Source organism: Chiloscyllium plagiosum, unplaced genomic scaffold, assembly GCF_037043375.1.
Source record: "Chiloscyllium plagiosum isolate Xiang-an unplaced genomic scaffold, Cpla_swu_hap1 HiC_scaffold_21, whole genome shotgun sequence".
Taxonomy (NCBI): domain Eukaryota; kingdom Metazoa; phylum Chordata; class Chondrichthyes; order Orectolobiformes; family Hemiscylliidae; genus Chiloscyllium; species Chiloscyllium plagiosum.
Window position 1 is genome coordinate 25,052,016 of NW_028270159.1, and position 25,867 is coordinate 25,077,882.

At 42.0% G+C, this 25,867-nt stretch overlaps 1 protein-coding gene across 1 annotated transcript in view; it reads left to right on the forward strand.

The window, feature by feature from the left end:
- Nucleotides 1-2,523: 2,523 nt before the first annotated feature.
- Nucleotides 2,524-25,867, forward strand: part of LOC122564662 (uncharacterized) — a 28,525-nt gene continuing 5,181 nt past the window's right edge. Inside the window, exons 1-2 of the mRNA XM_087998685.1 lie at nt 2,524-2,595; nt 19,481-19,603. Coding sequence (XP_087854811.1) covers nt 2,524-2,595; nt 19,481-19,603 — 195 coding nt within the window. The remainder of the gene's footprint in view (nt 2,596-19,480; nt 19,604-25,867) is intronic.

Below are 25,867 nucleotides of genomic sequence, written 5' to 3' on the forward strand. Positions count from 1 at the left end.
AATCTTTTAGAAACTGACCCATGCAATATATTTAGTTTTAATACCTTATAAAGTTAGCCATTAAAGCTGCCATTCAAATGGGGTCTAGATCCAATCAGGAAAAATGATACATGGTATTCTGACAGTTGTGCGTGGACACTGACCTGCCTGTCAACTACACTTGAATTGATAAGTCCAGATTTGATGGGTTCTTCAATTTATGAAATGTTGAGAGTTCAGTTCTATAGCAGCTAGGTAGAATAACATACTGTCGTCCACCTTTTACTGCTGTTACTTGCCTTTTAATATAGACACTGATAATTGTATCCATTTAAACTTAATAATGGGGTGCTTGAGGTGATTTCTTTTGATTCAAATTTGTGACTTTCTAGCTTTTTTTATTTCAATTGAAATGCTAAACTAGGCCGGCAGTCTCACTAATTGATTACTATTATCATATTATGAGAGAGAAACGGCGTAGGCTTTGTAGCCCTTCTCGCCTGCTCCATCATTCAGACTTAGTCTTGAACATGTCTCCTCATTATAAGAAAGGTGTTACTCCCATTATATCTGCCATTGTTCTCCATGAACAATATAACTATCAGTTCATCAGAAAACTCCTGAATGTACTTAGTCATTCTACTCTTAACATACTGATAGCATTGCAAGTTTCTCTCTGCCATGGTTGTCTCTCTCAATGGTGTACCCAGCCATAACCATAACCTTTGGTGCTTAATGCTTCAGGAGCATTCCTGGATAATCTATTCACTGCATACTTAAAATAATACTATGCCTCTCTGTTAAAATCTGCATACTCCAAAGATGTTGATAATGGAGTGAAATTTAATCAAAATTATAAAGGCAGCAATATCTTTCAGAGTAAGAGGACCTGAATATAGGAACAGGGAAGACTGGGTGCATTTGCAATAACTGGAATGTGTGCAGTTTTAGCCTTCTGATATGAGGGAAGATCTTCTGGCTATTAAGGGAATAAAACAAAGATTTGCCAGACTGATTCCTGGGATGGCTGTACTGATGTGTGAATGAAGACTTAGGTCAGTTGGGATTATCTTCACTGGAGTTTAGAAGGATAGAGGAGAACCTCATAGAAACCTATGAAATATTAACAGGACTAGATGAGATAAATGCAGGAAAATAGTCTTGATGATTAGAGTGTCCAGAACCAGGGTCATGGGGCTCAGTGGTTAGCACTGCTGTCTCACAGCATCAGGGAACTGGGTTCAATTCCACCCTCTGATGACTGTGGCGTTTGCATGTTCTCCCTGCACTTGTGTTGGTTTCCTCTGGGTACTCCAGTTTCCTTCCCACAGTCCAAAGTTGCAGCTTCGGTGGATTGGCCATGCTAAATTGTCCATTCTATCTAGGATTATGCAGGCTAAGTGGATTAGTGATGGTAAATGCAGGATTACATGGCCAGGGTAAAAGGTGGTTCTGGGTGCTCTTTAGAGAGTTGGTGTGGACTCTGGCTGAATGGCCTGCTTCTACACTGTGATTCTATGATGAAGGATAAGTCATTTACGACTGGGATACAAAGAAATGCTTTGGTGAGTCTATGGAATTCGGTGCCACAGAAAATAGTTGTTTTTGAGGAGGAGTTAGATGTGTTTTAGACCTTAAAATTTACAATCAAAAGCAATTGATTCAATTCCCTTCAAACACTTAGGACAGATGCACTTTAGAACATAGTTCTTGGAACTAAAGGGTTGGTGGGAATATGTCAGTGAATTGGATGATCAGCGAGAACCATATTGAATGGCAGAGCAAGCTCAAATGACTACATTTTGGACCTGGCTTTATTTTGTATGGCTCATTCTCTTGAATTGCTCAATGGCTTACTATCACTAGGCTGAAGTTTTCAATTTGAACTGGAGGGTTATTAGCATCTTTACATCCATCACTCACTTTGTGACATGAGTGGCTGCCAATGACATTGTATCATTGCTACAACGTATGATATCATAATCACTGTGATCATTTTGATTTTAACCTTAGTCTCAGATATTATAATGAAGGGATGAGGTAATATCAATTTGATACAAAGTTAATGGAGGCTTTATTATAGTGATTAATAAGATGCAGTGACTTAGGAAATTGTCCACTCCCCTCAAAGACCAAGGCTTGGATCTAATGTGTAAATATTTGAACAACCTTCTGTCTGAGTGGCAGGAAGCAGAAGATACTGGTCAATAAGTGTTTTTGTGACTGGTAACCTGTATCCAATAGGATTCCACAGGGAGTGGTGTTGGAGGCCTTGCTATTTATGGTACATATAAACAATTTAGTCTTGAATGTAAACTTGATCAGTAAGTTTGTAGATGATAAAAAAATTGATGGGTTGGTGAATAGGCGAATAGCCTTTGATTACAGGGGTGCATAGACAGGCTGATCAGTAGCAAATAAAATTCACTCTGAATAAGTATGAGTTAATGTTTGACTGAAAATTACCAAGTGCTGAGTTTAGGCTAATTGTAGCCACTAAGTACACAAGAAACTTGGGCAGGACAAACCAGATGAGAGTACACAATGAACAGTGGAACACTGGGAAGCACTAAGGATCAGATGGACCTTGGTGAGCAGCTCCACCAGTCTCTTAAGGTAATGGGACAGGTAGATAAAATGGTTGAGAAAGTATATGAGATACTTTTGTTTGCAAAGGCACAGTGTTTAAGAGTAGGGAGGTTTCACTGAACAGTGTGAAACATTGGTTCAGCCACAACAAAAATATTCTGAATTATATTATAGGAGGAATCTGCTTGCACTGCAGAAGCTGCAAAAGAGATTTACCAGGATGTTGCCTGAATTTGAAAGTTTTAATTATAAAAAGATTTGGACAGACTGGGGTTCTTTCCTTTAAACAGAGGAAATTGAAGTTGGACGTGATTGAGATGTGTAAAATTGTGAGAGGCTTAGATGGGGTAATCAAAGAAACCTTTCCCCTTATTGGAAGGATCAATGACCAGTGGGCTTAGAGTTAGGTAATGGGCAGGAGTTTAGTGGGGATGTGAGGAAAAATGCTTTTACGCAGAGGGTGATAGGAATTCGGAAACTCACTGCCTGTGAAGGTGTTAGAGGCAGAAACTCTCATAGCATTGAAGAAGTATTCAGATGTGCACTTGTGCTCATAAGCCAAATGCTTGAAAATGAGATTAGAATAGTTTGGTGGATCTTTTTGACCAGTCCGGGCTCAATTGGCTTTTGGATTTTTTTTCTGTGCTGTGGACCTCTGACTATTCTTTCAGCTTCTGTTAGAGCAGTTCTAAGTGGACATTGAAGCACACAGCAAATTGGCAAACTTACACAATAAAGGACTCAACACTAGGAAAAATATTGCTCACCTGAAATTGGGAGTATTGGAGGGGGTTGACAACCAGCTGCAACTCGGTGTTGCCACTGCTGAGATCAGCTGGGAAGGAAGACCAATTTGCATTGATATATTGCATTATTATGACACAGTGTTTCACGTACACTGAATTGCAACAGTTGTTATTTAGCAAAACCTGGAGGAGGCCAACAGTTTGATCTCAACATAAGCTCCATTCCATTTCCGGCAGTGCCATCCCACTTTTTACTGATATGAGCTGCACCAGAATATTTGGAAACTGTACATTCTGATTGACCCGAGCTAATTTTCTGACCCCATGTTCTTTCCATTACTCAGACTTCCAACTCTTAATATTGCTCATCTCCATCTTTGCTTTAGCCCATCAGCTGCTTCCCTTCACCCTTAACTTTGTAGGGCAGCTGCTGCATTTTAAATAAAGTAAGTGGGTAGTTGCATTGTGGAAACTTTTTGTGGATACAGGGATGGGCTAGCTACATAGTTGCTACTTGATGGCATTATGTCCAGACTAAGCCAATGCAAAGTAATTGGATACATAGAATTATTGGGGTGCATAGATAGGGCAAACATCTCAAAATGCAAAGACTCCTGGGAAGCTTGACCGAAAATGACCAAGTGCTGGGTTAAGGCTGAATCATTGACCTAATTGTAACCACTAAGTACACAACATATGTTAACTTCTGCCAATGTGTAAATAATGTTGATTTCATGTCTGTTTTGATGTAAAGATTATTCAGTTATCTTAACAAAGATCAAGTGATTTTTTTTTTCTCCAATGTAAATGTATATGTTCAGCTTTTTAAAAGTTTTGTCATTTTGCTTAAAACTTCTATAATGTGCAGAATATCATTGAGTAACAAAGAATTTTGCAGTTTGCAGTGCTATGGCTGCTCCATTAAACTGGGATATTGAGCAATCCTGCATCCGTAAGACAGTGGAGTAAGCAGGATGTGACCCCCATGTGTACACCAGAACAAACCATGGTTTCCGTGAAATTAAACTAGTTTTGAAGGAGTTAGCCATTTGTTGCTGGGACCTTTCTACTCTAGGGAGGGTTGCCAAGGATGAAAGTGAGCCGATGAATGCCTGCTGCTATCGTAGAAATGGGTCAATTATAAAATGTGTAAAGGCAGGGCAGGAATTATTTCAACATAGTGCTCAGTGAACTTAGGACCACTGATGCAGCTGTATAAGGAAGTAGCCTAGGCTAGACAACTATCTGAAAAGAAGATGAACATGGACAGAGTGACTACCTGAGCTTGTTTGTGTCTTGGGGAAACTAAACAACTAAAGCTCGGAGTGGGCATTCACCAATGCGAGCATTATTAGTGATTATGCAAACAAAAATCAAATATTGAAAAGAAGTCAATTTAGGCAAAATCTTGACTTTGGGGTCATTGATATTCAGAGCTGACCTCTGAAACCAAGTAATAAGAACAGTCTCTATTTGTCATCTCCATAGAACATTGCAGTGCAGTACAGGCCCCTTGACTCTCGATGGGCTTCAAATAGTGAAAGCAATCTGAAGTTCATTTAACCTACACTATTCCTTTATCATCCATTTTTTTATCCAATGAACATTTACATGCCTTTAAATTTAGCAAATCTACTATTGTCACAGGCAGGGTGTTCCACGCCCTTATTACTCTCTTGAGTAAAGAACCTACCTCTGACATCTGTCCTATATCTAACACCCCTCAATTTAAAGCTATGTTAGTTATCACCATCCAAGGAAAAAGGCTTTCCACTGTCCACCCTGTCTTATCCTCTGATCATCTTGTATGTCTCTATTAAGTCACCTCTTAACCTTTTCTCTAACGGAAACAGTCTCCATTTCCTCAGCCTTTCCTCATAAGACCTTTCCTCCATACCAGGCAATATCCTGGTAAATCTCCTTTGCACCCTTTTGGACGCCTCCACATCCTTCCTATGATATGGCAACCAGAACTGTAAGCAATACTCCCAAGTGTATACGCAGTACTCCAGAGCTTTATACGCAGTACTCCAGCTGCAACATGACATAATGGCTCTGAAACTCAATCCTACCAATAAAAGCTAACACACCATATGCCTTCTTAAACAACCCTATCAAACTGGGTAGCAACTTTCAAGGATCTATGCACATGGACACCAATATCTCTCTGCTCAGCCACACTAACAAGAATTAGCCCATTACTCTAGATTCCTGTTAGTCCTTCCAAAGTGGATCACCTCACACTTTTCTGCATTAAACTCCATTTTCCACCTCTCAGCCCAGCTCAGCAGCTTATCAATGTTCCTTTGTAACTTGCAACATCCTTCCACACTGTCTACAACTCCACCGACCTTAGTGTCATCCGCAAATTTACTAAGCCATCCTTCTACACCCTATCCAGATCACTTATAAAAATGACAAACAGCAGTGGCCCCAAAACAAATCCTTATGGTACACCACTAGTAACTGAACATTTCCCATCAATCACCACCCTCTGTCTTCTTACAGCTAGCCAATTTCTGATCCAAGCTGCTAACTCACCCTCAATCCCATGCCTCCATATTTTCTGCAATAGCCTACCATAGGGAAACTTATTAAATGCTTTACTGAAATTCATATACACCACATCAACCGCTTTACCCTCATCTACCTATTTGTGGTCACCTTCTCAAAAAATTCAATAAGGTTTGTGAGGCACGACCTACCCTTCACAAAACCGTCCTGACTATCCCTAATCAAATTATTCCTTTCTAGATGATTATAAACCCTTTCTCTTACAATCCTTTCCACGCAACCAATAATTGAAGTAAGGCTCACTGGTCTATAATTACCAGGGTTGTCTCTACTCCCCTTCTTGAACAAGGGGACAACATTTGCTATCTTCCAGCCTTGTGGCACTATTCCTGTAGGCAACGACGACATAAAGATCAAAGATAAAGGCTTTGAAACGTCCTACCTAGCTTCCCAGAGAATCCTAGGATAAATCCTATCCGGCCCAGGTGACCTATCTATTTTCACACTTTCCAGAATTGCTGACACCTCCTTCTTAGGAACCTTATTCCTGTCTCGTCTAATAACCTGTATCTCAGTATTCTCCTTGATAACACTGCTCTTTTTCCGATATAGCACCTCTCCTATTTCCTTGGACTCCATACAAAACTTCCCACTACTGTACTTGACTGGCCATAATGTTACTCTAATCATTCCTTTATTCCCGACATACAAAGACAACTTTAGTATTTTCCTTGATCATACCTGCCCAAAGACTTCTCATGCTCTCCTGGCTCTTAGCTTTCTCTTTAAGTCCTTCCTGGCTAACTTGTATCTCTCAAGTGCCCCAACTGAGCCTTCACATTTCATCTTTACATAAGTCTCCTTCTTCCTCTTGACAAGAGATTCAACTTCTTTAGTAACCATGGTTCCCTTGCTTGACCATTTCCTCCCTGCCTGAGAGGTGCATACTTATCAAGGATATGCAGTAGCTGTTCCTTGAGCAAGCTCCATATTTCAATTATGCCTATCCCCTGCAGTTTCTTTTTCCACCCAATGCAGCCTAAATCTTGCCTAATCGCATCATAATTGCCTTTCCCTCAGCTATAACTCTTGCCCTGCCATATATACCTATCCCTTTCCATCACTATAAAGTAAATGTAACCGAATTGTGGTCACTCTTACCAAAGAGTTCACCTATCTCCAGATCTAACACCTGGCCTGATTCATTACACAATACCAAATCCAATGTGGCCTCGGCTCCTGTTGGCCTATCTACATACCTTGTCAGGAAACCCTCCTGCCCACATTGGACAAAAACTGACCCATCTGAAGTACTTCAACTAAAGCATTTCCAGTTAATATTTGGAAAGCTAAAGTCCCCTATAACAACTACCCTGTTACCTTTGCTCCTATCCAGAATCATCTTTGCAATCCTTTCCTCTATATCTCTAGAACTTTTCAGAGGCCTATAGAAAACTCCCAACAAGGTGACCTCTCTTTACTGTTTCTAACCTCAGCCCATACTACCTCAGTAGACGAGTCCTCATCAAACATTATTTCTGCCACTATAATACTGTCCTTGACTAACAATGCCACATCTCCCCCTCTTTTACCATCTTCTATGTTCTCACTGAAACATCAAAACCCCGGAACCTGCAACAGCCATTCCTGTCCCTGCTCTATCCATGTCTCTGAAATGGCCACAACATCAAAGTTCCAGGTATCAACCCATGCTGCAAGTTCACCCACCTTATTCCGGATGCTCCTAGCATTGAAGTAGAGACATTTCAAACCACCTTCCTTTCTGCCGGTTTATGACCTTACTACTCTCGACCTCCTTTATACTGGAGCTACAATTCAGAATCCCATGTCCCTGTTGAATTAGTTTAAACCCTCCCAAAGGGCTTTAGAAAATTACTCCCCCCCCCGCCACCTCCAAGGATATTGGTACTCCTCTGGTTAAGGTGTAGACCATCCTGTTTGTGGAGGTCCCATCTACCCCAGCATGAGCCCCAATTATCCCTCCCTCCTGCACCATCCCTGTAGCCACAACTTCAACTGCCCTCTCTCACACACCTCACTAGCACATTGCATGGGTAACAAGCCAGAGATAACAACTCTGTTCTATCTCTAAGCTTCCACCCTAGTTCCTTGAATTTCTGCCTTACATCCCTTTTCCTACCTATGTCATTGGTGCCTATGTAGCCTTGGGGCTGCACCCCCTCCCCCTTAAGGATCCCCAAAACATGATCCAAGACATCATGGACTCTAGCACCTAGGAGGCAACACACCAACCACAAGTCTCTCTCATTCCCACAGAATCTCCTATATGTCCCCATAACTATGGAGTCTCCAATGTTTCGTGCTCTACTCCTCTGCCCCCATCCTTTCTGAGCAACAGGCACAGACTCTATGTCAAAGACCTGTACCCCATGACTTGTGCCTGGTAAGTCACACACCCCCCCCCCGCCCCCCCACCACCACCAACAGTATCCAAACCGGTATAGTTGTTATTGAGGGGAACGGCCACAGGGGATCCCTGCACTGTCTGCCTCCTCCCTTTCCATCCCTGACTGTAATCCATCTACCTTTTTCCTGTACCTGAGGTGTGACTACATGCCTGTAACCAATCTCAATTAGTCTCTCAGCCTCCCAAATGATCCAAAGTTCAACCAGCTCCGGCTCCAATTCCCTAATGCAGTTTCCGAGGAGCTGGAGTTGGGTGCATTTCCTGCAGATGAAATCAGCAGGGACACTAGTGGTGACCCTTACCTCCCACATTCTACAGGAGGAGTATTCAACTGCACTGACATCCATTCCCAAAGAGACTACTGAAAAAATACTATTAACCTTACCAATCCGGCTCACAGAACCTTCTTTTTAGAGGAGAAGGATGGTTGGGAGACACTGCCTAAGTAATATTTCAGGTAAAACAGCCACCCAAATATATTACTTCACTTACTCAGCCGTCTCCAGACTGAACAATTCCATGGTCTCCTGGCAGCTTCCAAAGTTATCTCTTCTGTGCAATATCACTTCCTCCAAAATCCTGCTGTCTTCACAGACATCAAATCCCATTCACTTATCTCCCATGTGCTCACTGACCTTGGTTAGTTTCCAATCTGGCAATGACTTTGTTCGAAATATTTGCTAATATCATTCTGAACAACTTCAAGCATAATTTGAAGGTTATATTCTTTGTTCTGGCTTTCAACACTAATGGTTAATGAATGAAATATGTTTGGATAATTGGGTCCAACTGCTGATTATTGAGTAATTGACCTTGCCTTATTAATATAAAGTAGACTCAGGCAAAGTTTACTGAATGCAAATATTGTTTGCAGTCACACCCTGTTGGATATCTCTCAGCAAGCTTTTGGCTGTCCACAAGTAACTGAAGCCATTCAGCATCAACGTCACCCCATTCTTGCTAAAGCATCGTTCCTCATAGTTTATAGTGGAATAGTGGATATACTACGTGTAATGGGCCAAGAATCTGCTGAAACTTGCTTGTCATCTGATCAATGGCAATGGTGGAAATATTAAATAAATACAAAAAAGTCAGCTGTATCAATTAACCATGTGGAAGAAACTAACCTCATACTTGAACAATGTTTCTGTGAAATACTTATCCTCACATCAAGCAGAGGTAAGTAGCAAAGTAATTGTCTTTTAATCCGAAATGTTAGAAAATTTATTGTATATTTCAAATATTTATTGTCTGTATGTAGTCATAAGAAAAATCATGGTGATCCATTGCATCATATTGTTTAACAGCACAGAGAGAGGTCAACATCCTCAGCTATCCACTTCAATTCGTTCTTATGGCTTTTAATAGAATAACTTTCCAAATATTTATCCACTCCCCTTTAAAAAAAAAGCTGTTATGGATTCTGTTTCCTAACAATCTACGCAAAATGATGTCTCCATATTTTTTTTTTATTCATTTGCTGATAATCTTAGAACTTTCTCTAACGCATATCAGTGAGAATAGTTTTTTTTCAAGTCATAATTTTCCTTAGATCTGTACTGAACATCCCTGTTCTGGTCAGAAGGGCTCCAATTTTCTTAGTCTCTCTTCCCGATTAAAGCCTCCTACCCTGGGATTAGCTTCTGTACCTACTCAACGATCTTTCTAAATGAGAGTATCCAAAACTGGATTCAATATTCTAACTGCTGCCTAAAAATTTTATGTGCTGATTCACATACATTTATACACAGAAGACCCAACAGACTTCTTTTCACAGCCATTTAGTGATGACATCCAGGTGCATAAAGTCAGCAAAGTGCAGTACCAACCAGAGAATACTGCTGATGTGGCAAGAGTGTCCACAAGGGGGGGGGGGGAGGCAATGTGTTGAACTTGATAAGCCCAGTGCTGCAAGTGTAAGTAAATGGGGCAATTTTGCCCAAAATTGCCAGGTACAACCCAAGCAAGAGAAGGGGTATCTAAAGGAGGCAATTCAGAGGACAAGGAATAAAGTACATGCTGCCAGCCAGAGAGTAGACCAGGAGTCAGCCAGCTGTGCAGGACCAGCAGAAGGTCAGTAGAGTTCCGGTTAAACACCCTGTTGATACAAGGTGAAGCTGATCATTTCTAGGTTCTCCACAAAGTAGAGATGTAGATTAAAATGATGGAAGTGGATACAGTTGCAGTCGTGTCTCTGATTCCCGAATCAATATATAAGGAAATATTAAAGGCATGTTACTGAAGTTAGCCAAGTTTACACTACAGACATGCATGGAACAAGTGATGCTACTGAAAGGCTATTTATTGGTAAAAGTATGGTTAAGGCATCAGTGTGTTGAATTGCTTCTGTGTGTAGTGAAAAGCAACTACCCTGCATTATCCAGGTGCTCCTGGTTCCAAAAACTAAAGTTAAATTGGGGCATAGTTAATAGGCTGGAGGGCTCAAAAATGAGTTTGCAAGAGATTTCAGACAGATATAAAGTTTCAAGGGAACCCTGCAGAAATGAAAGGAATAGAGATTAAATTTTGGTTGAAGCAGGAGGTTTATCCAAGGAGCCTGAGACATGTCCAGTACCTTATACCATCTAGTTTAAAGTGGAGGCAGAACTGGAATGGCTGGAGAATCTGGGAGTGTAACCATCAATGAATGGGCCACTCTCATCATTCCTGTCTTCAAACCAAATGGCATTGTAGGGGTTTGTGGTGACTTTAAGGTGGCAGTCAGCCCAGCCCTGTGTGCGGATCAGTACCTATTTCCACTCATTGAAGAGCTATTCAGTGGACTGGCTGGGGGAAAAAAAATTTCAAAAGTGTATCTGTCACAGGCCCACCTACAGATAGGGCTCATAAAGGAGTCCCAGGTGCCACCAACAATAGTGACACACCGGATCTGTTCTGCTACAAGGGGCATCACATCAGCGCCAGCTCTGTCCTAGAGAGCCATGGATCAAATTTTGAGTGGATTGCCTGGAATCCAGTGTTATTTGGATTATATTGTGGTTGCTGGATCCTTTGAAGAGGATAAATCTCAAGTATAAAGGAAGAAATGTGAGTTTTTTTAAAAAAGATTCCGTAGAGTACCAGGGCCATGTATTCGATGAGGAACTACACAAGGCACCCAAGAAGATAGAGTCTATCATGAAGGCTCCTGGACCAGAAAATATGTCTCAACTGAGAATGTTCTTGGGCTTGTAAATTATTATGACAAGTCTGTGTCTGATCTGGCAACTGTGCTAAAACACTTACATTAGTTGCTGGGAAAAGGGCAACTGTGGAAATGGACCCACAAATGTAGGAGGCTTATCGGGAAGTGAAGCAAGCCCTAAAAAGACCAGAAGTTTTGACTCGTTTCAATCCAAAGTTGCCACTACAATAATGGGGTTGGTGCTCACCTGGAGAATCTCATTTAGACCCTCAACACCAGCTCCATAGCCAAGAAAGCACATCAGTGTCTCTACTTTCTGCGCAGGCTGAGGAAAGCCCATCTCCCACCCCCCATCCTCAACACATTCTACAGAGGGTTCATTGAGAGTACCCTTAGCTGTTGCATCACTGCCTGGTTCGGGAATTGCACCATCTCAGATTGTAAGACCCTACACCAGACAGTAAGGACGGCTGAGAAGATCATCGGAGTCTCTCTTCCCTCCATTACAAACATTTCCATCACACTGCATCCAAAGGCTAAGAGCATTGTGGAAGACCCAACACACCCCTCACTCAAACTCTTGTCCCTTCTGCTATCTGGCAGAACATACTGGAGGATACGGTCTTTTACCACCAGACTGTGCAACAGTTTCTTCCCCAAGCTGTCAGGCTCCTTAACACAGTTATAATCAGACTCCTTCCCATATGTAATTCTTTTGCTAGAAAAATGTCTGTTGCTAGAAAAATGTCTGTTATTCATCATTCCTCTGTCACACTGTAACTTGTGTGTTTTGCACTTATGCACTTTATTCTGTGTACGATTGTGTAGTTTGTGCTGTCAATGTAGCACCCTCGGTACTGGAGGAACGCTGTCTTGTTTTTACTGAATCAGTTGTATATGGTAGAAATGACAAATAAAAGCTACTCTACTCTACTGTACTATCATTCATCTTGCCGAATGAAGAGAAAAGGCCCATTGTATTCGCATTGAAGTCACTGACAAAGACAGTGGAGAATTATGCCCAAGTGGAACAGGAAGGATTGGGCATCGTGTTTGGCGTTAAGAAGTTCACCCACCTCCTTTATGACAGTACTTCATGCTGCTGACAGACACTAACCTCCAATATTGGTCTGGACTTGGGAATACCATCAATAATGGCAGCACACGTGCACAGGTGGCACTGGCTCTGCCAGCCTACTCCTATGAAATAAGGTACTGACAATTGGAGAAGCACAGCAGTGCAGATACTTTGTCAAAGTTAACGCTACCAGGAAATAAGGATGTTCCTGACTGGAACCTGAAAATTATGTACTTTTCCCATGAAGACAAGGTACCTGTGTCAGCGAGTTAGGTGCAGAATGCTACCTGTATTGAGCCGAATGGGCTTACTCCTGACAGGAAGGATTTATCATAGAAACCATCCAGAATTACATCCTTACCTGTCCAGGTAAGAAGATGGGAGCTGTTCGTATCAGATGGGTGTTTAATGAAGAGAATGAGAGTTGTTAACCCTCCCCTGTTAAGAGGAACAAATGCACCAAGGGTACCCTGGCGAATGAAGGCGATAACCAGGAACTACCTTTGGTGCAGAAAGTGGACTCCCATATTGAGGATAAAGTGGGATATGCCAATCCTGTGCATTAATAAGGCAGGCAGCACCATCGTTGTCCCCTTTGTCCATGGGAATGGCCTCATTCACCGTGGCAGCATATTCACATGAATTTCATGGGACCAGTAGAGGGATGGATGTTACTAGTGGTCTTAGATGCCCACTTCAAGTGGCCTGAGCTGGCGGTAATGAAGTTGGTATCAATGGAAACAATGGTAGACTGACTAGATGAAAGATTTGCCAGTTTGAGAACCCTGAACAATTTGTGAGTGACAATGGTCTGCAGTTTGTGATGCAAGAATTCAAGGAGTACCTGAAAGATCACAAAGTCAGACACATGAGATCGGTTTTTTATCATCCTGCGACAAGCGGCCAGGTGAAGAAATTTATTCAAACCTTGAATCAGGCCGTAAAGGCCTCACAAGGGGAGGGTTTACTCAGACAGTGATTCAACAGGTTCCTCAGCGTGTACAGAAATACACCACACACAACAACCCAGTGCTTTCTGGCATTCTTAATGTTCAACTGAGAACCATGTTTGACTTACTATGGCCGGAAGAGACCAGACCCACAAACATAATAACTTCCTGTACACTGAATCCCCTCGTCAAGTACTTTCCAGGTGACAGTGCTGCCAATGCAAACAGCTGAACAAAACCCATTTGGAAATGTTAGTTCACACCTTTGGGGCAGGAGGGACCTGAACACCCACTGCATCACAGGACCCCCCTACAGTAGTGAGTGTGATAAAAATAAATTATTATGCAGACAATAATCTAAGAGGTTCAAAGACAAAGGGCTTTCCACTTGCAGCTGAAGGGATAGCCACTAAGACACAGGTAGAGGACCAGTTCTTTTGACATGTCTGAGCATCAGATTCACATGTGTGTCAGACACTCACTTTAGATCACTACTTACAGCTGGATCCTTATGGTGTAAGACTGCCTTCCCAGTGGGCCAACTTGCTATACATTAACAACAACTAACAAGATGCCTGTCACTGGAGACCTACACTTTGCTTTCCACATTGTGGATTTTGGACTTTTGAGAAGTTATGTTGATTTTTTTGCAAAAAGAGAAAACAAGATGGTAGGAGTATTTCAAATGGATTGTACTCAAAAGAATGAAGGGCAATATTTTTGTGTGTTATTTGTGAGGTGTAAGCTTGAGCGAGCATTAGACTGTGGGTGAACAGAAGTACTGGCTGCTCAGATGGGGAGATGAGGTACCTGCAGAGAGAGGGGTCTATAAAGCTGCAAGGTGTGTGAACCTAAGGAGTGCAGGAGAACGCCAGGCATTTCAGTGTCATGCCACTTGCCTGACATACCTTCCTAAGGTCCTTGTTCCTCAGGATTCACTGTCTCCAGGTTAGAGAGGCCAAACATCTGCTGCCGACTTTCTTGGTCCATGTCTGCTTGTTTTGGAAGTCCTCTTCCTCCTGCACTCAGTCCCTCAGTCTGTACCCCTTGGGCACACAGTGACTCAGTGGTTAATACTGCTGCCTCACAGCACCGGCAACCTGGCTTCGATTGGATGACAGTGTGGAGTGTGCACATTCTCCCCATGTCTGCAAGGGTGTCCACTGGGTGCTCAGGTTTCTTCCTCCAGTCCAAAGATGTGCAGGTTAGGTGGCTTGGCCATGCTAAATTGCCAATAGTGTCCAGGTTTGTGCAGTCTAGGTGGAATAGCTATGGGAAATGTAAGGTAGTGTGTTGTGGGGGGAAGAGTGGCCTGGGTGAGTTGCTCTTCACAGGGTCGGTGCAGACTTGATGGGTTGAAGAACCTCGTTGTGCACTACAGGGATTCTATGATTCTCAGCTAGGCTTTCAGATAAGAGCAAGAGGCTTGTGAAACAGCTTTTCTTGGTATCGTCATGATTTCTGTGTGGCTGTTTCCTCAATAAGCCAAGTGCTAGTAAATTTTCCGGAACATGTATACTCTTTAATCACATGTCCTGCCTCTTCTAGAACAACAGTATTACTCTATTCCACCTCCCAAGTTAGAGGAGGAACGCAGAGGTGGGCTGTTAATTAGTTAGCTCAGATAGATTAATTGAAGAATGGGCTCTTGTGGTAGTATCCACAACTTCAAGCCAGAAGGCCTGAGTTCAAATCCACCTGCGCTCCAGAGGTGAGTCATAATATCTCTGAACAGATCGTTTAGAACATAAATTGATTGAAGAGTGAGCATTAGTCATTTTCTAATCAACCTAGTCAGGGGCATTGTTACTTATCTCTGCAATAGCTAGTGATATTATCACTGGGCTGTTAATCCAGAGATTCAGGGGACCGGGGTTCAAATCTTGCCACAGCAGATAGTGGAATTTGAATTCAATAAAATAAAAATCTGGAATTAAAAGTCTAATGATGACTATGAATCCATTGTTGTCAGAAAAACCCAAAAACTGGTTCAACTAAGGGAGGGAAACTGCCAACCTTATCTGGTCTGGCATACATGCGATTCCAGACCCACAGCAATGCAGTTGACTCTCAAATTCCCTCTGAACAATAAATGCTGGCCTAGCCAACAACTCCATTATCTTTTTTAAAAACTACCATCCCCAGGAGTGAGTTGTATTCCTGTGAATTGAACCAAAAATGGTCTCACATCTGAAAAAACGTATGGTGGGAATATTCTGTCTCTTCCTGTTGTAAAGCTTTAAAATGTTGTGCTTTTTTAAATGACTTAGTTTGAAACAGTTTAAAACTCCACTGGTGTTTGAAAATCTATGAGGCTAACTGAAGCCGAGCTGATTGATATACCTTCTTATGAAATGGTTTATTTTGTGCAGGTGAACCACTGCATATTCTCTCGTGACAGCCAGCTTCTATTAACAGGTTCAGATGATTGTAATCTCTGTGTCTGGGATGTTAAAAATGGAAAGCTTCTTTCTAAAGTAAAGGGTCACACAGGTACAAGATTTCATTGATGTATTTCATTTGCCTGAAATTCTTAACACATTTGTAATTTGCCCATAACCATTAACAGCTGAACACAATTTCACAGCCTTGTATATGATGCATATTTTGTATTTTTCTATTTTTATGTGTAGTGTAGTTTTTTAAAATTTTCAATGATTTGATATAGGTTGAGTTGCTTATATGTTGTGGCTCAATGAATATCTCTAAACGGGTTTGACCATTGTCAGTAATATTCTGGTCAAATTTCTTTGTTAGTGAATAACTCCATTTAAAACACAGAAGCCACATTAATACCATTGAAGAAAAGATTTGCTGTGGTTACTATTTCTAATACAATCATAAATCCATTGTTTTAGACTCTAAGCATTGCTATATTAATATGGTAAAAGGAAGAGAAAGCTGTTGATTTGTTTATATGTTACTATTATGTGGTAACAGAGAAATCACCACAAGATTTGTAAGTGGGATTGACTATACTTCATACTGTTATTGGAACGATTACAGAATAAATATATGCTCACTGATACAGCAACTTGTAATTTGTACTATTGTTTCTTAGAAGTCCATCATTATGAATGCATAAATAAGCTAATTTCCCCTCAGTAGGAATTTGTACCTGAACCTGTTTGTGCATGTATCTGATTTGCACATTTCTGAATCTGCAGCAGGCTCAGCAATGTATCAAGTGCTGCATTTGAAAGGCATTTTGGCCAATGGTGGGAATCTTTGTGTTATTGCAGGCCTTTGAGGGGATTTAGCTAATGATTGATGCTCAGGAAAATAACAGTGAACTATTGTTGTACTACAACTTAACAAAATGATGGGAATTGGCAATGGCAGTTATAATACCGAAGGAGTGTCTGACTTCTTAATTTGCGAAGAATCACAATAGCTAAGATGTGGATCAGAACATTTGACAGAAATTAGTTGACCATATTAGAGCCAGTAGCATTGGATAGGAGCTTCATTAATGTCATTGCTGTTACTGATCAGTATAAACTACAGATGGTCAGCAGGCTCAATAACAGTGAGACCAGAGGCAGGAACAGATGGAAAAAGCTGGGGATGAATCTGTCTTCTGAAAGTATTAGGTTTGCTGAGCAAGAGAAGATCAGAATTCATTGCAGATGCTAAGATATCCTCATTCAGCGCAATTCCCTCTGCAATTTAATATACTTGGATTTTTCAAATGATGGCATTAAATGTAACATTAATAGAATCCAGCTAAAAACAGTTTGCTGTAACCATGTTCATAGTTGATAGAGAAATACTTAGATTAAGATCTTACTTGGGTTTGTTAACTGTGGCATTGTTCACAAGAGTGGGCCATTTTCGTCATGCTGCACTTGTATCAGAATTGTTTAGAATCACATTTGCTTGGCTATGTAATGCTATATGCTGTGTAATAATGGAATGTGAATATTTCTGTGTGTTACTTCTACTCAAATAGGCCCAGTGAAGGCTTGCGCATTCTCCAATGACTCTAAGCTCTTTGCGAGTGGGTCTTCTGATTGTACCGCAAGAATATGGAGCACAAAAACAGGACAGTGTCTGCACATTCTACAAGGTATCTGTATGTGAAACTACCCTGATTACATTATACCAGAGGGAAGGACATATTTTTCTCCAGCCACATGGCCAAAAGGTGTGAAACAGGGATAAAAAACAAATTTGTATGAACCAGTTTTCAAATATTGAATTGACTGAATTTCCATCTCCAGTACAAGCTTGGTCAGATCAAAAGTGTATGGTAGTCAGCACCATCTGATTTTATGGTTTGTTCTGTCTTAATTTTGTGAGGTTGGAAATTTGGGATGGGCTGGTCTATGTTGTTGCTTTGTTATAAGCAAACCTTGACCCTTTGACTCTCAGACCTATTACTATCAGCACTTTGCCATATATGGTGACATGGATTTGAATGTACTCTCCCTGTCTCCACATTATAAGACAGAAGACACTGCAGCAGAAGAAGGCCAATCAGCCTATCAAGTTGGCTATGCCATTCAATGAGTTCGTGACTAGTCTGATAATCTTCAATTCCATGTTCCTGGCTTTCCTCCAAAACACTTGATTCCGTTACTGATTTAAAATTCTGTCTATCTCAGCTGTGAATATATTTAACAACACAGCCTCTACAGTTTACTGTAGTTAAGAATTCCACAGATTCGAAACCATCTAAGAGAAGAAATTCCTCCTCAAATCTGTTTTATATAGATAACCTTTTTCTCTGAGATGATGCTTTCTGGTCCTTGACTCTCCATCAAAGAGAAACACCTTCTCCAGATCTATCCTGTCAAACCAACTAAGATCTTATGTTTCAATGACAGGTTTAGATGATTGTAATGTTTATGTCTGGACGTTGGAAATGGAACATTTCTAGCTAAAGTACAGGTCACACAGGTACATGATTTCAGTGACGCCTTTCACTTTCCTGATGATATTCTTAAACATTTCTAATTTGTCGATATCCTGTAAAAACTGGGCACAATTTAACAGCACAATAACCTGCTGAGTGATTCCAGAAATTTCTGTCTCTATTGCAAGGAATATTCTGTCTCTATTGTAAAAACTGGGCACAATTTATGATTAGATGTATATTTTCTATTTTTCTATCCTTATGTTGACTTTTTAACAATGTTTTAAATGATTTGTTATAGTCTGAGCTCCTTGTACATTGTAGTCCAGTGAATATTCTTAACTCCAATTTGTACAGGTCCAACCTATTCAACCTCTCCTTATAAAAGAATCCGCATATTCCTGGGATCAGTCTGGAGAACCTCCTTTGGACTGCCTCCAATGGCAGTATTACTTGCCTTAGATAAAGGGACCAAAACTGTTCACAATTAAGATGAAATTGTAAATACATTTTGTGTGTGATTTGGTAGTAATTTAAAATGAAAGAAGAGCATCAAAAATTAAGAGAGTGGCATCACACAACAACACAAACCTTGTTTGTACCCAATCTCTAAAAGTGCCTGGTACAGTTAAAACAATGACTGATCCACCCCAAACTTCTAACCAACCAAATTGTATTCCAATCATTCATGTTGTGTTGAATACCAATTCACACCAATATTCCCAGTGAATAAAGTGCAAAGCAACAAACCAGATCTTACTCACTCACGTTGTCCAGAATCTTGGTCTGGTCATTACAGTTAAATATAGCTTTTGATTCCTTAATTAATTCTTAAGCCCTAGTAATATAAGAGTAACTCTCCAGCAATCTTTTTCAAGTAACTTTGAATATTTCAAGTTTCTACTGCAAATACTTGGTCTTTTGTCTGATTCATTCTGTGCTCCCTCATTCTACTGTACTAAACTGCAAACTAGTGCCTCAGATTTACCCTTTGTATGCCAGATACTTTATTACATGGACTTTTTTTAAGGTCATTTAAAACTGTTTATCAAATATTCCTTAAGTTTCCATTTTCACTCTAGAAATCCTTGGGTCTCCTTTGCACTGCCTCTAGATTAATATTAAGCCATTGTGACCAAAATTGTAACTAATGATATGATTTCTTGCAATAGAGACAGAAATTTCTGGAATCACTCAGCAAGTTTGTGGAAATACAAATGGAGTTAACATTACAGGTTCATGACTTTTCAACAGAACTGAGAAAAGTTTGGGACATAATTGGTTTTGAGCAAGAGGTGGGTGATACATTGACAAAAGGAAAGTCTGTGATAGGGTGGAAGTCAGGGGAAATTGAATGCCAGAAGTATTAGTCTTTCAGGATCAAAGGCAATGGAGGCAGAGCAAGAAAAGAAACAAAAATGTGCCTGAAGAATGTCTACTGCCAGCTGAAAGAGTAACTGAGAAAAATTGCAACATTCTGAATTTTGTTCACAAAAGTAATATTCTGAAAGAAAGAGAAAAGCAGAAGAAATTGGGTGGGTGGAGACAAAATCCCTGATCTTTTAATTTTTACTTAAGATTTAGATGTTACTATTAAAGACTTCAGTTACGTTTACTTTGGTGATGGAAAGGGTTTTAGCTGGGGGAAAGACAATTATGATGCGATTAAGCAAGATTTAGGATGCGTAGGATGGGGAAGGAAACAACAGGGGATGGGCACAATTGAAATGTGGAGCTTGTTCAAGGAACAGCTACCACGTGTCCTTAATAAGTATCTACTTGTCAGGCAGGGAGGAAATGGTCGAGCGAGGGAATTGTGGTTTGCTAAAGAAGTTGAATCTCTTGTCAAGAGTAAGAAGGAGGCTTTTGTAAAGATGAAACATGAAGACTCAGTTAGGGTGCTTGAGAGATACAAGTTAGCCGGGAAGGACCTAAAGAGAGATCTAAGAAGAACCAAGAGGGAACATGAGAAGTCTTTAGCAGGTAGGATCAACGAAAACCCTAAAGCTTTCTATAGCTATGTCAGGAATAAGAGAATGACAAGAGTAAGATTAGGGCCAGCTGAAACTTTATTGCTGGAACAGCACAGCAGGTCAGGCAGCATCTAGGGAACAGAAGATTCGACGTTTCGGGCACATGCCCTTCTTCAGGAATGAGCAGAGAGTGTTCAGCAGGAGAAGATAAAAGGTAGGGAGGAGGGACTTGGAGGAGGGGCGTTGGAAATGTGATAGGTGGAAAGAGGTCAAGGTGAGGGTGATAGGTCGGAGTAGGGTGGAGGCGGAGAGGTCAAGAAGAAGACTGCAGGTCAGGAAGGCGGTGCCGGGCTGGAGGGATTTGGCTGAGACAAGGTGGGGGGAGGGGGGATGAAGAAACTGGTGAAGTCCAAGTTCATCCCCTGTGGTTGGAGGGTTCCCAGTCGGAAGATAAGACGCTCCTCCTCCGACCGTCGCGTTGTTGTGGTTTGGCGGTGGATGAGTCCAATGACCTGCATATCCTCGGTGGAGTGGGAGGGGGAGTTGAAATGCTGTGCTACAGGGTGATTGGGTTGGTTCGTCCGGGTGGCCCAGAGGTGCTCTCTGAATCGCTCCGCAAGTAGGCGGCCTGTCTCCCCAATATAGAGGAGGCCACACCGGCTGCAGCGGATGCAGTAGATAATGTGGGTGGAGGTGCAGGTGAATCTGTGGCGGATATGGAAGTTTCCTTTGGGGCCTTGGAGAGAAGTGAGGGGGGAGGTGTGGGCGCAAGTGTTGCACCTCCTGCGGTTGCAAGGGAAGGTGCCGGGAGTGGAGGTTGGGTTGGTGGGGGGTATGGATCTGACAAGGGAGTCGCGGAGGGAGTGGTCTCTACGGAAAGCTGATAGAGGAGGGGAGGGAAATATATCCTTGGTGGTGGGGTCCGTTTGGAGGTGGCGGAAGTGACGGCGGATGATGCGCTGTACATGGAGATTGGTGGGGTGGTAGGTGAGGACCAGTGGGGTTCTGTCCTGGTGGCGGTTGGAGGGGCGGGGCTCAAGGGCGGAGGAGCGGGAAGTGGAGGAGATGCGGTGGAGGGCACCGTCGACCATGTCTGGGGGGAAATTGCGGTCCTTGAAGAAGGAGGCCATCTGTGTTGTACGTATTTTGAACTGGTCCTCCTGGGAGCAGATGCGGCGGAGACGAAGGAATTGGGAGAATGGGATGGCGTTTTTACAGGGGGCGGGGTGGGAGGAGGTGTAGTCCAGGTAGCTGTGGGAGTCGGTCGGTTTGTAGTAGATGTCCGTGTTGATTCGGTCGTCTGAGATAGAAACAGAAAGGTCTAGGAAGGGGAGGGAGGAGTCCGAGACTGTCCAGGTGAATTTGAGGTCGGGGTGGAAGGTGTTAGTGTAGTGGATGAACTGTTCAACCTCCTCGTGGGAGCACGGTAGCGCCGATACAGTCATCAATGTAGCGGAGGAAAAGATGGGGGGTGGGGCCAGTGTAGTTGCGGAAGATGGATTGTTCCACATACCCTACGAAGAGGCAGGCATAGCTGGGGCCCATGCGGGTGCCCATGGCTACTCCACATACCCTACGAAGAGGCAGGCATAGCTGGGGCCCATGCGGGTGCCCATGGCTACTCCACATACCCTACGAAGAGGCAGGCATAGCTGGGGCCCATGCGGGTGCCCATGGCTACTCCACATACCCTACGAAGAGGCAGGCATAGCTGGGGCCCATGCGGGTGCCCATGGCTACTCCACATACCCTACGAAGAGGCAGGCATAGCTGGGGCCCATGCGGGTGCCCATGGCTACTCCACATACCCTACGAAGAGGCAGGCATAGCTGGGGCCCATGCGGGTGCCCATGGCTACTCCACATACCCTACGAAGAGGCAGGCATAGCTGGGGCCCATGCGGGTGCCCATGGCTACTCCACTAAGATTAGGGCCAGTCAAGGACAGTAGTGGGAAGTTGTGCATGGAATCAGAAGAGATGGGATAGGTGCAAAATGAATATTATTTGTCAATATTCACACCGGAAAAAGAAGACAATGTTGTTGAGGAGAATACTGAGATACAAGCTATTAGACTAGACAGGAATGAGGTTCCTAAGGAGGAGGTGTCAGCAATTCTGGAAGGTGTGAAAATAGATAGATTCCCTGGGCCAGATGGGATTTATCTTAGGATTCTCTGGGAAGCTAGGGAGGAGTTGCAGAGCTTTTAGCTTTAATCTTGATGTTGTCATTGTCTACAGGAATAGTGCCAGAAAACTAGAGGATAGCAAAAGTTGTCCCCTTGTTCAAGAAGAGGAGAAGAGACAACTCTGGTAGACCGGTGAGCCTTACTTCGGTTATGGGTAAAGTGTTGGAAAGGATTATAAGAGATAGGATTTATAATCATCTAGGAAGGATAGGTCATGACTTATTGAGTTCTTTGAGAAGGTGACCAAACAGGTCGATGAGGGTAAAGCGGTTGATGTTGTGTGTATGGATTTCAGTAAAGCATTTGATAAGTTTCCCCATGGTAGGCTATTGTAGAAAATAAGGAGACATGGGATTGAGAGTAATTTAGCAGTTTCTATCAGAGATTGGCTAGCTGAAAGAAGACAGAGGGTGGTGCTTAAGGAGAAATATTCATCCTGGAGTTCAGTTACTAGTGGCATACCACAAGGATCTGTTTTGGGGCCGCTGCTTTTATAAATTTTTATAAATGACCTGGATGAGGGCATAGAAGGATGGATTAGTAAATTTGCGGATGACATTAAAGTCAGTGGAGTTGTGGACAGTGAGGAAGGATGTTGCAGATTACAGAAGGACATAGATAAGCTGCAGAGCTGGGCTGAGAGGTGGCAAATGGAGTTTAATGTGGAAAAGTGTGAGATGATTTACTTTGGACGGTGCAACATGAATAGAGAGTACTGGGCTAATGGTAAGATTCTTGGTAATGTAGATGAGCAGAGAGATCTTGGTGTCCAGATCCCTGAAGTTTGCCACCATGTTGATAGGGTGTTAAGAAGGCATACAATATGTTAGCTTTTATTGGTATACGGATTGAGTTTCGGAGTCGTGAGGTCATATTATAACGTACAAAACTTTGCTGCGGCTGCACTTGGAGTACATTTCTGGTCGCCACATGATAGGAAGGATGTGGAAACATTGGAAAGGGTGCTGAGGAGATTTACCAGAATGTTGCCTGGTATGGAGGGAAGGTGTTATGAGGAAAAGTTGAGTGACTTGAAGCTGTTATCATTAGAGAGAAGAAGGTCAAGAGGTGATTTAATAGATACATACAAAATGATCAGAGGATTAGATAGGGTGGACAGTTAGAGCCTTTTTCCTCAGATGGTGATGGCTAGCACGAGGTGACATAGCTTTAAATTGAGGGGTGATAGGTTTAAGACAGATGTCAGAGGTAGGTACTTTACTCAGAGAGCAGTAAGGGCATGAATGCCCTGCCTGCAACAGTAGTAGACTTGCCAACTTTAAGGGTATATGGATGATGATGGAATAGTGTCGGTTAGATGGGCTTCAGATTTGTTTCGCAGGTTGGTGGAACATTGAGGGCTTGTACTGTGCTGTAATATTCTATGTTCTAAGACTAGGATTTGTTTCCTATCCCTAATTGCCCCTGACTGAGTGATATGGTAAACCATTTCAGGGAGCATTTGAGAATCAATCATATTGAATCTGGAGTCACGTGCAAGTCAGACCAGGGAGAGATGACAGCACTGGCCTAATCCTGTCCGAATACTAACTCTGTGACATTATCACTACATCAGTGTTGCCACAAAAGCCTTTGATCACATACAACTCAATGGAGATCTTCGGGAATTACAGAGATAGTAACTAACCTCATTCAGAAAACAGAAGCAAATATAGTTCTGAAACACATTCACTTGTTCATTTATAGAAGAAATGCTGAATAAGGGACAAAAGTTAACGGAATATCATTACCTGCTTTTTCAGAAGTTGGATAAATCATTACAGAAGTTGAGGTTAGTGCAAAACAGTCAGAGAAAGAGATAATAGAAGACAACTCAATAACGTTAGGCACAATGTAGCACTGAATAGAAAGTTTCTGGCGTAATATATTTCAAATTACATGATGACATGGATTCATTAGACAGTGGTTTTGATAAAGAAAGAAAATGAATTCCTGGAAATAATTTTGACAGTCCCTACATGTATCCATATAATTTTTAGACCTTTCATTAGTATTCTGGTTACTGTTGTGGAACAAACACAAATTAATAGAGAGACAAAATAAAATCCAGAATGTAAATGACAAGAACTTCAATGGGTTTTAGTTTCATCATTCAATTTTATTTGGTTTGAACATTGATTCTCATATGTTCAAATCACAAAGCCCCATTTTATTGATGTTGATCTGAAATTATTCTCTAACATTGTTTAATGATCTTTGTTGTTATTTTTAGGACATACTAAAATTGTTGAGACAGTGTGCTTCAGCCATGATTCAAGCTTGCTCGCATCTGGAAGTTGGGATTATACAGCTATTCTGTGGGACGCTGTGGTTAGCAGTCCTTTTCATTTAATTATATTTTCTAGCATTATGTTCTCCAGCCATACAGATTCCAACCTATCCATCTTTCCTCATCTCCAACCCGAACCAACAACTGCCTTCTTATCCTTGTCCTTGTGTTTACTTTGGGCAAGATTTTCTGTGTAGACTGTTAGGTCTGTTTAGGAGAACCATTTCTCCATTCCTCATTACTCTACAGACAAAGCAATTCCCAAGTACTTCTAAGCCTAATTGGCTTGAAGGCAGATTTGGAGGGCAATTAGTGGCTTTCAGCAGGAATTGGCATGTGCTAGCTTGATTTAATGGCTTGACAGCAGCCGCTAATGTGGCAGCTCATTTGCCACCCAATGGCAGGCAGACGTCATCAGGAGAAGAAGCAGAAGCCAGGTACCTGAGACAGGGCTACTTCAATGTCACTTTTGAAGTCACATTGTTTGTGAAAGACAAAAGAGCTTGTTCCCAAAAGTTGGCAGGAGAAGGCTGGCAGCCAAATTTAATTGATCTGGCTGTGATGCAAGATGTAAACAGCTACAGTATTGCCAGGGCGCAGTGGCTCTGAAGGCAAGTGCAATAGCCTTGTATAACTCACACCAGTAGTTCTCTGTGAACATCTAGATTGGATGACATTGGGTGAAGATCATAGGAAAGTAAGAGCTGGAACAGTCCATTCAGTCTGTTGAACCTGATCTGTCATTCAATTAGATCAATAGCTGATCTCTATCTTCCTCAATGCCACCTCCCTGGTTATTCCCGTATCCCTTAACACCACTGATATCCAGAAATCTATCAACATCTGAATAAATTCGGGGATCATGAGTTAAGAAAGAAGAATACATTCTGCTCGTGTGGACCATCATATCTCATGCACGAAACCCTCCATGAGAGAGTGACCATCTGAGAAGATGCTGGAAGTACAGAGAATGTATGCAGTTCTCAGTAACACTGATTATCTAGTACCAATGATGGCAGAAAAGCACATCAAGTAGATCCCAGTTGTATCCCAGGTCATTGTTTCCCCTCCAGTGATCCTGAACACCATCTAAAATGCTGGAACAGTCA